Genomic DNA, 12,806 nt, shown 5'->3' on the forward strand with positions numbered 1-12,806 from the left:
TCGCCTTTGGGGACGATCTGGGGCGGGAACGTAGATGAGATATGCAGAAGAAGAGATGCGGTCTGACTTGTCAGGGCAGAGGCAGAGGTAAAGGCCAAGGCATTGTAGTACCTGACCAGGTGGGAGAGAGGCCCAGAGCCGAGGCGGGATGACTAGGCGTGAGCGAGCACGTACACTTGAGGGTCTAATGCCTAATGCAGGGATTCATGTCGTCCCGCTCCTCTGCTTTGACCTGGTCGCGGCCGGGCAGGCAGTCACGGGTGCGAAGTCACAGGCAGCTATCCTGTCATCACACATGCTTGCAGTACTCCTCATGCCTCCCGTATCCAGCCACTCACTCTCTCCCGGCGAAGTTCCTTGGTGGCGCCCCTCTTCCCCTTATGCCTTCCCCCACGGGCTGCAGATAAGCGGTAGATGGCGATAGCGCCCGCCCCTGTCTCCTGCCCGGGGATTTGCGCCTTGTACCTAGGTATCCAGATAGCCTAGTCATCAGGTGGCTGCTCCACCCCAGCGTGACATCGATCCCGGAGCTCATACATAGACTAAGCACCCGGGTGGATCAGCGGTCCAACGTCACTCGTGATGCTCATATTCCTGCCATATGTTCCGTTCTCCCTCTTTGCAGCTCACCCTGCCTCGTCCTTCCTCCTCAACCCGCTAAACCCGTGATACATCACTCTGTCCCACGCTGTGCTCTCGTGCGACCTGTTCCTGCTTTCTGTCTAGTCGAACTTTGCCCAACAAACCGTCTATCTAGCCGCCTACACCCAAAAAAAGATCGCCACCTTACCCTATCAGATCGAACGGTCCGCTCGCTCGGCACCTTTGACGACTCCGGTCTCGAGACAACCAAAACTCTCAACCCCCCGCCCTCTTGACCGTCGTCCCGTGCATACATCCACACATCAGATACCCGACGCCGTCCACATGTCCTCACCACCGTGGGATTATATCGCCAAGCTGGTCTGCATAGGAGACAGCGGCTGCGGCAAGTCGTCCCTGACCATCCGCCTCTGCGAGGGCCGCTTCGTGCAACACCACGATGTCACCATCGGAGTAGAATTCGGCTCCAGGATAGTACCAGTCGGCGCTCCCGCCAACAAGGCAATAGCCGCCTCCCACACAGACGCCTCCCCGCCGTCCACATCCAGCCCCGACGCCTCCTCGAAACCAGACAAGCCAAACGGCCTGCCCGACCCGCCCCGCGCCGCCCCCAAGGACGCGCAGCAGCAGCCCCAGAAGCACATGAAGCTGTCCCTCTGGGATACGGCGGGTCAGGAGACGTACAAGTCGGTGACGCGCTCCTACTTCCGCGGCGCGAGCGGCGCCCTCCTCGTCTTCGACATCTCGCGCAAGTCGACCTTCTCGCACGTCACCGACTGGCTCAACGACCTGCGTCAGATCGCCGAGCCCGATATCGTCGTCATCCTCGTCGGGAACAAGGCCGACCTCGCCGGCGAGAGGCGTGAGGTCAGCGCCGAGGAGGCAACTGCTTGGGCCCGCCAAAACGGCGTCCTGCGCTACGTTGAGACGAGCGCAAAGACGGGCGAGTACGTCGAGGAGGCCTTCCTCGGCGTCGCGGAGAGGATATACCAGAACATCCAGGCCGGAAAGTACGACCTCAACGACAGGCGGTCCGGCGTCAAGGGGCAGGGCGCCGGGTGGGGCGGGGGCTCTGGCGTCAAAGTTGACGCGAGGAAGAGTTCGAATGGTGGTATGTGTTGTTGAGACGCAAATACAAGGGGCTCGGGCGACGGAAAAGCGGGCGCAACGCAGATGGTTTCGCGGGCGTCTCCCATGGAACAAGGAAAAAAAGTTCGAGGCCTCGTCAGGTTGATAACACCCGACTGGAACAAATCTTATGGCAGTACTACGACTCCAATGTACAGCACGTAATGCATAATCAGCAAGCTGGGCTGACACACGGCATCAGGCATAGATAAATTGAGCATCGCATGACATAGCAACCAGAAACGAGATGTGGTATTACTTCTTGAGGTGGGGGAAATCCCTTCTCTTCCAAATGTCCTAATCTATCAGGCATCCTTGCCAAATGACCAAACATCGAAAACTCCGTCCCGACAAATAGGCCATCTACAGCAACGTGAACCAACCGTCAGATTTCGGCACAACCCTCGAGATAGTCCGAAGTGACTCCTAGCTTCAGGCTGTAGTGTCAAATGCTTTGGTGTGGCCAAGACAGCCACCCAATCGACTCTTCGGTTGCGGCGGGTTGCTCAGTCCGTCACCCTCCAGGTGTCGAACCACTTCATGTAGGAGTAGTCCTTGTTTGGTCCAGTCATGCCCCAGCAGATTGGCATAAAGTAGACGTAGAGACCAATGGTGACAGCGTAAAACCCGCCATAGACGACAGCCTGGAGGATCTGGTTCCGGTTCCGCAGGCACCAATCCACCAAGAAGCCCGTTGTCAGGATGGCGAAGTATAGAGCAGGGTAATAATGGTGGACATAAGTGACCCGAGCCATGATGACGAATGGCAGGTAGTGCAGGAACCAACCCGCGAGTGGGTAGAGGCCGGCATAGTGTATCTGATCGATGTCGGACTGTGACAGCTCCTTGATACCGCGCTGCCATCGGACAAGGTACCACAGAACTACCGCGCCAATGAGGCCCATGGAAAGTGTCGAGCCCCAGTAAACGAAGGGGTTGCCCAGAAGGAAGTACTTCACAATGTGGTCGTCCCAGCCACACATGCGCAAGCCAACATTCTAAGTCTCACATCAGCACATAGAGGTCTCAAGATACACAGAGGACGCCCTAAAATGAGGCAACACCCAACTTACCAGAATAGGCCACTGCCACCACTGGGAGGCCAGGTCATCCTGCTTGTCTGGATCAGGGACCAGTGCGTTGTTGGATGTCATCATCGCAACGTTTAGATGAATGAAGTCGTGGATGAAGGGCGACTTGTACTGGCCAGGTTCTGCAGGAGGCAACTTCTCGTTCCAATGCGCCTCCACGTTCCAGTGAGTGTATGTGTCCCTGGGATTGTTCTCCTTGGTGCAAGTCACTTCGATCTGTCGGAAACCCCACTGAGGCAAGTTGACGTTACCAGCTCGCAAGTAGCAGCCAAGGCTTTCATGTCTCAGTCGGAACGCGGTGGTCAGGGTTCGGACCCTGCTGCGGTCCCTAGATGCAACGTCTCGCACAACCTCTACCTTCCAGTGGTCTTTGTCGTCGCCTATTGTCAAGTTACCGTAACAGGACACCTCCTTGTCAGCCTTGGTAACAGGCGCAGGAATATCGTGAGAGTGCAGGTTGCGGCCGGTCTGAGCGTGGATCAGACGGATGGTTTCGCCGTCTCCAATAAAGCGAGGCTCCTCATTCTCGTCATAATCCTTGTCGCGGCGGTTCGGGTAGAAGAACCAATCGTTGTTGGCATCCTTGTGGTGGTAGCAGGTAATCTGTTGTTGGCCAGAACCATCGGGGTAAGTTTGGACGTGGGAGTGCAAGAGTCCTCCGCCATAACCCATGTTCTTAATCGTTGCCCGAGAACCATAGGCTACCTCGAGAGGGCTGTTCTGGCCAACCTCAGTGCCACGCAGGTTGGCCTGGAAGAGTGAGCTCATCTGGGCGTCACCTGGTCCGCTGTCGGTGAGGACGGCAAAGTGGATGGCAAAGCTGAGCATGTAGATCAGGAATGGGAGGACGATCAGGCCAACTACTCTCGCGGCAAGGTGGGCTCCGAGCTCCGCGTAGGGCATCCGGATGTTGCCGAACTTGTTCCAAAGGTCCTCAGCCGTGTAGAGGCCAACCAGCGCAGTGACGAAGAGCCCGACCAGTTTAACACTAGTAACACAGCCGATGCTGACTCCGGTCATGAACAGCCAGAAGAACCATTCGGGTTCGAAACTCTTGTCCTGCAGCCGGTGGAACTTCGCCCAGCAGAGGGTCGTCGCAACCGTGCCGCATAGGAGCATGGAATCGAGGAGAATAAATCGGCTGATGGTGGTGTACGAGTTTTCGCAGAGAACCATGAGCGTAACTAGCCAGACTGCTGGTCGCCTGAAGTTGAGTTCCTTGGCAGTCCAGTAGGCCATTGGAACGCAAATAGCACCGAAGAAGGCATTGAACTGGCGCATAAAGGTGTAGTTGACATCCGCTGGGTATGTCTCCCCAGACTTGAATTCGAAGGACCCGTTGTATCCAGCAAGATACCCCGACAGGCCGACAAGGAGCTTTCCCAAAGGCGGCTACCCTAGCATTAGAATATTGTCTGGTATAAGATTCTGGTGGGGGCCAACGTACGTGGACATCGAAGTAGTATTCATGCTTCAGGTAGTGGGATCCGAACTTTCCAAAGCTGCCACGATGTCAAGGTCAGCGAATCTTGCTGGTGGCTAACACCAGTCGGGTGCTCAACGTACTGGGCTTCGTCCCAGGTCACAATGTTGGACCGTCCGATATTATAGAGGCGGGTGAAGAAGGCGAGGGCGGTAAAGATGATGGGGGCGATGAGGAACTCCCATTCGTCGAGGACTTGGATGATCGATGGTTGCTAAAGTTGCCCATGTCAGTACGTGCTCTACACGGCATATGACTCATGATCGCCTTAACTGACCTTCTTGACCTTCTCCTTGTCGTCGGCTTGAGGCTGGCCTTGCAGGGCACCGGGCTGGGTAGAAGGGACGTTGCGCCTCCGTAGGGCATCATCGCCGACGTCTGCGCCAGAGGCGACGGCCCGTTCGGTTGCGGCCATGGTGGCAGCGGTCTGAAGTAAGCTCAGCTCAAGATCACGTCTTGAGAAGAATAGTCCCAGAAGGGTGGAAAGGAAGTGGAGATAATAAATGTGGTGAAAGACAGTGTCGAAAAAGGGGGGTGGGCAAAGTAGGATCCCAAGGTCCGGGGGTCCTGCGATGAGAATGCAAAAGGCTATCGCGCAGACATCGGCTGCCCGGTGGAAAGGACAATTTGGCGATAGAGGATGCACGACCTCTTGTGGGAGTGGAGAGAGTGTGGCCGAAGACAGAGCTTGGCTGGAGGGAAAGGGATGGAGGGGAGGATTACTGAAAATAATCGTGGCCTTTACGCAGGAGCAGCCGTCAGCTCTGGATCAGGGACGAGATTGTGTAGTACCTGGGTAGCGCGTAGGCTTCGTACCTAGGTACCCGGGGTCCGCGCTTGTAGCTTGCTAACAAGGCAGCCGCAGGGTGTCAAGAAGAACCCTGCCTGAGCTGCCCACGCCGGTGGTACCGTGCAGTACGGCAGCACCTTGAGAGCTCCAAATTGATCGCCAAGGCGAGTGGATCAGCACATCCGCCCTCCCTCCCTTGCAGTACTGAGTGACAGCCAAGGATGTGCGGCCCAGGCCCGATTGACCCACAGTTCCGTGGTATGCTGTGGGCTGCTAACACAGCTACATGTGCATGTTTTGTTTGATTTATATCAAACTACATGCTCGTTTCATTATACCACAGTCACCATGGTTCCCAATTGACTCGGGCATTTCCTCCATTTGCCTGGAGGTTTCTGGAGACCTACGGACACGAGCCGGTAGATCCCTAGGCTCTGTCAGAATTAATCGATTCTACGTGAACACTTAAGCCGGGCTGGCGGGGGAGGAGTGGCCAGATTCGGCACATGTTGGAGGTTGCACGAAATCTCCCCGTTGCCGGGGCGGCGTGGCACAGGAAACTTGTCATGTACGATGTCTATTCAGGCGGCTGATTCCTGTCCAATAATGCGGCTCTCTCTTCGTGCCCATCTCGGTAGTTTGGGGGCACTGCGATTAGACCTGACCAACGAAGGGGTAGTGGAAAGCGTGAGGTTTCTCTCTGTGCACGAGAGGAGAGAAATTTTCACCCAAGGGAGCAAAGTGAGCGGCCGCCCATGAGATCTGTCCACCGAATAGCTGGCCGGTTCATATATCGGACGACTACTGACTGAGTAGCGGTCCATAGTAGCCCGCCCATGGTCAAAAGCCCCTTACCGGAGGTACACTAGAAAGAAGGACACGGTCAAGTGCAGAGCTGCCCCACTTGGTACATGTGCCATGTATACTGCTGTGTAGACCAAGCAGTCAATACCAAATAGACTTTATGGCAGACCACAGACACCCGGACAACCCAATTCATGGGATCTTATGCATCCGTTGTTGGGTGTGATTTCCGTTCGGGATTATTCTGCGGAAAGAGTAGAGTGTAATGTATTCACCTCATTTGTGACCGCCAAACGTCAAGACCCTTGGGAGCTGCGTGCGGAACGGGAGCGCTCTGACAATGGGTAGATACTGGGGAGATGTTAGGTTGTCATTCTCGCTGCATGTGATGGACCGGGCTGCCGGGGCGGCCAGGTCGCTGACTTGCCTCAGTTCCCACCTTCCCGGGCGCATACCCCAGCACTACCAGCGTAGCGGTGCTGGGCCGAGACCACCTGGCTTTCCACCCGGTGCTAGGTGCTGGGATAGGCTGCGACATTAAAGATCTGAACATACCCCTACGCAGTAGACTGACTTGCATACCATTCCACCATTTCCCAGATAGCAGATTGACTTTGGGGTGCCAATTGCCATAACCCCCGTCCGAACTGCCGAGAACCTATACTATCGTTGTGACCCCTCTGCATATTCTCCTAGGGTCTCTGTGAGGCACCTCACATGGGCCGCCGCTCAGTTCCGCATCGCCCTGCCCGACCAGGTTCCAAATGTCATCCCTAGTATCCGACTACATCATCAACCCCGTCACCCAGACCGTCGTCCGTCGCTTCTCGAGCCCTTTCACCGTGGAACCTTCGCCCGAGCCCCGTCATCCCTTCTCACGCGGCGACTACCCAGAGGAAAATGGCGACGCCATTGCCGACTGCGACGGACCTTCAACTCCTTTCCCCAGCCTCGCAAGGTTCACAAGGACTCCCGACATAGCCCTTGGTGCCAGGTCCCCACCTCTTCTCATCCCCCAAATGCGAAGGGGAGTCACTGCTCCCGTCACAGACGAACTGTCACGCCCATTGACAGTCCCCTCAATTGCTCCTCTACGACTCGAGATGGAGCGCCATGAGCTGTCCGACACGGAGAGCGCCGCCGAGCTAGAGGGTGCCATTGACGCTGGCGCACAGGCCGAGAGGGAGTCCCGCAGGCTACCTGCAGACGACGGCATGCGGGCAATGCGACTGCGGATTCTCAGTATCCAGTCTAGCAATATCACTTTCGACCAAAAGAGATACCTCACACAGCAGCTCCTTACCGAAAAATATACCAGCGTCAGGCTCGCCAAGGCAGTCGCTGAGGGGAAACCCGCAACGCCTGTCCCCGCCACTGAGCATGCCTCAGCTTCGACCTCTCGAGATATCGGCTTTGGAGTTTCAGCGCTGGAGACGCTCAAGTCCTGGACTGGACTCGAGGACAGGGCCAGACTCCACGTCTCAGATGAAGACCGCCGACCTACATATGTGCCCGCCACGGCCATTCTCAATGACGAGGAAGACATGGAAGATGACGCTGGGAAGGCGGAGGATGCCGACGGCGCCGAGGCTCAATTACTGGGCTGCTTGCACTACAGACGGAACGTCAAGCTCCAGTGTGCGGCGTGCGAGAAATGGTACACTTGCAGGCTGTGTCATGACGAGGTCGAGGAGCACATCTTGCCCCGGAAGCTGACCAAACACATGCTGTGCATGCTGTGTGGTTACGCGCAAAAGGCATCCGATACCTGCGTGAACTGTGGCGAGTGCGCGGCTCAGTACTATTGCAACATCTGCAAATTGTGGAGCGACGACGTCAACAAACCCATATATCATTGTGATGACTGTGGTATCTGTCGAGTTGGGCATGGGCTGGACAAGGACTTCTTCCACTGCAAGGTATGTGCATTTCAGCGATGCCCTCACTATTTCACGTGCGATGCTAACTTTCTTAAACACAGACCTGCCGCGCATGCATATCCATCACACAGACTAACAACCACAAATGCATAGAACGTGCGACAGACGCGGACTGTCCCATCTGCGGCGAGAACATGTTCGCCTCGCACAAGACCGTCATTTTCATGGACTGTGGTCACTCGATCCACCGCACATGCTTCAATGAGTACATGGCCTCATCCTACAAATGCCCAATCTGCAGCAAGAGCATTGTGAACATGGAGGCGCTGTTCACAAACCTGGCGAACATCATCCGCGAGCAGCCGATGCCGGAAGAATTCGAGAACGTCACGTCGATAATCCTCTGCAACGACTGTTCAGCAAAATGCACCACGCAATACCATTTCCTGGGCTTGCGTTGCCAGATTTGCCGCTCATATAACACAGTGGAACTAGAGCGGTCTGAGATGCCCGGTGAGAGGGCTGAGAGTGAGCAAGCACCCGCGCCCGGACATTCAGTCCCAGCGACCACAGCAACGCAGGCGCACCCTCAGCGCTCATTACAGGACCGCACCAATGGGTCAAGCTCTACCCCAGGACTGCACTCAAATCCTTCGCATGCGCACTATAGCTTGAGCCAAGACGCCACAAGTCCGACTAGCCTACGTACGCAGGCAGTCCCGGCGCCATACCCCACGATTGAAGACGACGAGGACGAAGAACTCGACTTCTGGGGAGGCGAGGCCCGGAGCGGGCCCGAAAGCGAAGAGGACGACGACTACGAAGACGACACAGACGCCGAGGACTCGGAGAACGAGGAGGAGGATGACGACAACGAGGACGAAGATATCATGTTGTTCGGCCATAGGTGAGGAGCCATGGAACTCGTCTACGGGAAACTTCGGGAGATTGCATTGCCATTGGTGTTTTGAAAGGCGACGGCGTTCGGCATACCTGATATCGGAGGCAACCGGCTGGGCTTCGGTGAGGGACGATCAGTTGGGTTAGCACACATGCATTCGATGGGGTTGGAAAACTTTGGGCTCGGCGCAGGGCATTCGGCGTCTGGTGGATGGGTGGCTGTTTGATTAAACGGCTGTTGGTAAACGCCCGGGGGCCATATTGACTTAATTGCACAAGCCGTGCAGAGGTATTCACATAGCAAGTAATCGATTCGCAAACCTCGGGTGCTTCCAGAAAACTTGGTGTCCGCCGACGCATCCCTCAAAATAGTAATGATCAAAAGCAACGCATAACTTGGTGACAAAGACGCCGAACTCCATGAACCATCTGAAGCGCAGGCTCAGTCATTGTTGTTGCTGCTGCTGCTTGCGCGACTCGAGCTCAATCTTGGTCTCCTGGGCGCCCTTGCGCAGCTCCTTGATGGTGGTCTGCAGTCGGGCGAAAGTGAGCGATTCGAACGCCAGGCAGGGGACAGCGCAGGGGAAACGAGGAAGCACACGTGACAGACTTACAGCAAGCGCCTCCGGATTGACTCCCCGCTCAATCAAGGAAGTACATATTGATATCTCTCGCCGGTCGAGGTGGCAGTTCTGTGTTGGGCGCACGCGATCAGCACGCGGTCATAGGTGTTACGGCGGATGGTCGCGCACGATGGAGGATTGGGCGGCTTGCTCACGAGGATCTGAGAGATCTCCCAGAGAAGGTCTACAGCGACTTGCGCCGAGGCCTGCTTGTTTTCTTCTGGTGGAGGCGGCATATTGTGTTGTCTCTGGGTTGTATGTTGGTGTGGTAGAGTTGAGGTTCTGAATGAGCGCGGATAAGGTACCTACATGGAAGCCAAACGAATCCGCGGGTTTCCTGGTGGGGGCGCTGCTTCGTGGACCCTGCATGTTATGCGGAAACAACGAACGCCACCTTCGCGTCGTGAAAGATATTGTGGTGTTCTGTATTCCATTACCCTTTCATTCTAACGGTATGGATTGAAATGTTTCGTGTCATATTTCATTCGCGTCATTACTCGTCTCAGCCACTGCAGTCTGTGAGGCTGCCACCATGACTCCCTTGTCTGCCTTCCTCTTGTGGGATCAGGCACTCTGGTGGTGGACGGCATACAGGCACTCCAAATGGACAAGAAGACAGCTGGAATCACACAGTCACCCTGATCGTGGTTAGGCTGCTCGATTTCAAACCTTCCTGCAGTTCCCGTGCGTGCGCACAAATTCCAACTTCATTGCAGAATTGCGCCAGCTCAGCTCTTGAAAGCCTCCACGAACAGCTCCCTCATCCCCTTCAATAACACCGCCAGCTCCCTCGTCTCGTTCGTCCTCTCCAGAACCCTCTCGACGCTCTCCCTGTCCAGCTTCGGCCTGCAGTGCTTCACCTCATAGTCCCTCGACGTCGTGCTCAGCTCGAACCACGCCTCGCGCTCCCAGTCCTTCTCGTCGATGTGCGAGAACACAAACTTGAGCCTGTCGTCCTGCCCGGCCCCCTCGATCTTGAGGCACAGGTTCGTGATCCAGAAGTCCAGCTCCGGCACGTTGAAGCGCGCCTGCGCCTCCTGCTGGGCCTGGTGCGCCCGCTGCGCCGCCAGCCGCGCGTCGATCTCCTTCTGCGTCTCCTCAATCTGCTTCTGGAGCGTGTCCCGGAGCGCGAGCTGCTTGTCGCGCTCCGCGCTGAGCGAGGCGATGGCGGCTTGCATCTCGCGGGTTTCGGCTGCCTCCTTGGCGATGCTGTTTTGGTGTGTGTTCGTCTTCATCTGGAGTATGTCGATATCTTTTCTCTTCATTCTTTGGTCCTCTAGATAGCGCTCAAGTCAGCCCCAGCATTGCGGTGTGTCGGGGAGCGCAAGGGAGGCGCCCACCTTGGAGCTCTGTGACCTGCATAACGAATTGATTCTTCTCCTCCAGCACTCTCTTTCGCCCTTGCTCGATGAAGGCATCGAACTTGGCCGTGAACCTGGCCATGCGATCGCGCAGCTCGTCGAATCCGAAGTTGATGCTCGGCAGGCTGTCCGCCACGGATGGCGTGGCCATTGTTTGTCGGCTCTGTGAGCTCCTGGGCTCAAATACGGTAGACATCTTCTGGCAGTATATTTGATGGGTGGTTCGTGTGGAATTTGATGGCGTCGTTTCGAGATGAGGTGACTGCTTTGGGCGGAGGAATGTCGCAGTGCCAGATGGAGCGTGGGTGAGGGACCAAAGTGAATGCGAAAGCCGATTCCCGTCTCTGTAGATCTCGGTCCGTTGCCAGAGCAATAATCGTGCACGCCTGTCATGTCCAAGCACGCTAATAAGGTACGTACCCGCGGCCAGGGGTCCAACTAGGGTGTCGGTCCATTGGCTGCTCACTTTAACTCGCAGTGGATCTGGCCCGTCTCTCACTACCTTTTTTGGGGGATAAAGTTTTACTTTCTCTCGATACAAGCCAGGACATTCTTCACCCATATCTTTTTCCTATAACACTTTTCTGGAAAGCTCGTGCTGGCTCGGCCATCGCTATGCATGCTCCAACCCCGAATTTAGTGAACAGATTTAAGACCGATAAAGCTTATGGCTGAGGGCAGCCCCAAGTCGGGCGGTGGTGGGCATCACCAGGTAGCTCAAAACAAAATATCCGACAAAATTGAGATTCATCGAGTGAACGACGTCTTACTCGGTCATGTGGGCCAACTCTCATACCACTCTGCCCGTGATGAGCATACAGACATTGGAGACCTGGGCTTCAGTCGGATAGTTGAAAACCGTGCGTGACCAGTCAACGGCACTTGGGCTCCTGTTGTTTTCTAGGTGGGCATGATACTGACCAAGCCCGTAGCGCCATCGTTTCAACAAGTTTTGCCCTCCGAGCAGTGGTTCCCGCCAACACGGACAAGGTCCGGTGCACCCCATGCAGGCACTTTCAAGGATATCAAATCTCAAAAGTACTGGCTGCTCAAGACTTACCCGGAGGCTTTCCTCGGAAACTTAAGCCTGCAAGGGACAATATCGGAACAGCTTCGTGCCTCTCGGTCGCATGATTATGGCGTGGAAAGTCAAGCAGGATCGGTTCTCGCAGTTGGAGAGATCTCCGACCTGAGAAGTCCTTCTCACCCCGTATCACGGCCAGCCGTGGCGATGGCGGCTGGCGAGGCTGGCCATATTCTTCGGGTGTCCATGGTTGCCTTGGAAAAGTGGACGTGGGCCGAGTCATCGCTCCCAATAGGAGCACCTCAGTCACAGTTTCATGGGACTTGGAGCAGCGACGGATCCTCCATATCTAAGATACTGTTCGCCACCAAGCCGAGACAATATGACCCGATTAGATGGCTCATCGCTCAAAGGTCAACGTCAACAACCATCTTCCAACCAGAGATTCGCGCGAAACCTACGTCTGGAGCGGCGCAAACGGCGATATTGGGCGATGCAGATGTGCAGCACATTGCACTGGGCCCTCTTGTTACGCTGACCAAGGATGCTACCGGAGGAGTTGATCACTCTGACTTCTCAGTCAACGTCGGCTCAGAAACAGATGCTGCACAGATTGCGATTGTGGACATCTGTGGGGATTGGTCGGTCTGGTTCATTGATAGCCAGGGTAATCACCATGGGGGGCCAGGAATTTATACAGCCATTCCGAAGACCAGAGGAACTTGTGGACTCTCGCCATCGTCTTGGCCTTCCAATCAACCGCGTCCCTCCGAGAACAATTACCGGATTGCATGGGTCTGCAAATCGGCGAGAGTCGATGACTGGGAGCGTGACAGCAGCCCATCGGAGACCCATGGATCGGTATCCCGTTCGCTCCACACTGACTACCTCACTGGCCATGTTGAATCCGACCCAAAGTACGATGGACTGCTTATTTGCGATAACGCACGTGTCCAGGGTTTGGACACTGAGGGATCCAAAGTCCATCCGCATCTCAATTTTTCCAGGCGTCACAGCGCAGACGTGCTGCTTGAAGCTCAATCTATCGAAGGATGTCCATCCCATGTCCTGGTGCTCACCACAGAAAAGCTTTACGTGCTAGACACAAGCAGTATTGGA

At 55.7% G+C, this 12,806-nt stretch overlaps 5 protein-coding genes across 5 annotated transcripts; 2 read left to right on the forward strand and 3 right to left on the reverse strand.

Moving 5' to 3' along the window:
* Positions 1–927: 927 nt before the first annotated feature.
* INS49_011319 (uncharacterized protein) lies at positions 928–1,728 on the forward strand (the record flags this gene model as incomplete). Its single annotated transcript, XM_043172038.1, has 1 exon — positions 928–1,728. One exon carries the CDS (start codon positions 928–930, stop codon positions 1,726–1,728), a length of 801 nt encoding a protein of 266 aa, XP_043023783.1.
* A 509-nt stretch (positions 1,729–2,237) lies between these two features.
* Positions 2,238–4,720, reverse strand: INS49_011320 (uncharacterized protein; the record flags this gene model as incomplete). The annotated part of the gene is made up of 5 exons (XM_043172039.1): positions 2,238–2,729; positions 2,805–4,214; positions 4,270–4,324; positions 4,389–4,519; positions 4,583–4,720. The coding sequence occupies 5 exons, from the start codon at positions 4,718–4,720 to the stop codon at positions 2,238–2,240; spliced, it is 2,226 nt and encodes a 741-aa protein (XP_043023784.1).
* A 1,943-nt stretch (positions 4,721–6,663) lies between these two features.
* On the forward strand, positions 6,664–8,690 carry INS49_011321 (uncharacterized protein; the record flags this gene model as incomplete). Its single annotated transcript, XM_043172040.1, has 2 exons — positions 6,664–7,818; positions 7,881–8,690. 2 exons carry the CDS (start codon positions 6,664–6,666, stop codon positions 8,688–8,690), a joined length of 1,965 nt encoding a protein of 654 aa, XP_043023785.1.
* Positions 8,691–9,125: 435 nt separating this feature from the next.
* Positions 9,126–9,538, reverse strand: INS49_011322 (uncharacterized protein; the record flags this gene model as incomplete). Its single annotated transcript, XM_043172041.1, has 3 exons — positions 9,126–9,209; positions 9,294–9,371; positions 9,458–9,538. 3 exons carry the CDS (start codon positions 9,536–9,538, stop codon positions 9,126–9,128), a joined length of 243 nt encoding a protein of 80 aa, XP_043023786.1.
* Positions 9,539–10,030: 492 nt separating this feature from the next.
* Positions 10,031–10,814, reverse strand: INS49_011323 (uncharacterized protein; the record flags this gene model as incomplete). Its single annotated transcript, XM_043172042.1, has 2 exons — positions 10,031–10,578; positions 10,643–10,814. The coding sequence occupies 2 exons, from the start codon at positions 10,812–10,814 to the stop codon at positions 10,031–10,033; spliced, it is 720 nt and encodes a 239-aa protein (XP_043023787.1).
* Positions 10,815–12,806: the final 1,992 nt, after the last annotated feature.

The sequence above is a fragment of the Diaporthe citri genome (genome assembly GCF_014595645.1).
Source record: "Diaporthe citri strain NFHF-8-4 chromosome Unknown scaffold_5, whole genome shotgun sequence".
In the NCBI taxonomy this organism is placed as follows: domain Eukaryota; kingdom Fungi; phylum Ascomycota; class Sordariomycetes; order Diaporthales; family Diaporthaceae; genus Diaporthe; species Diaporthe citri.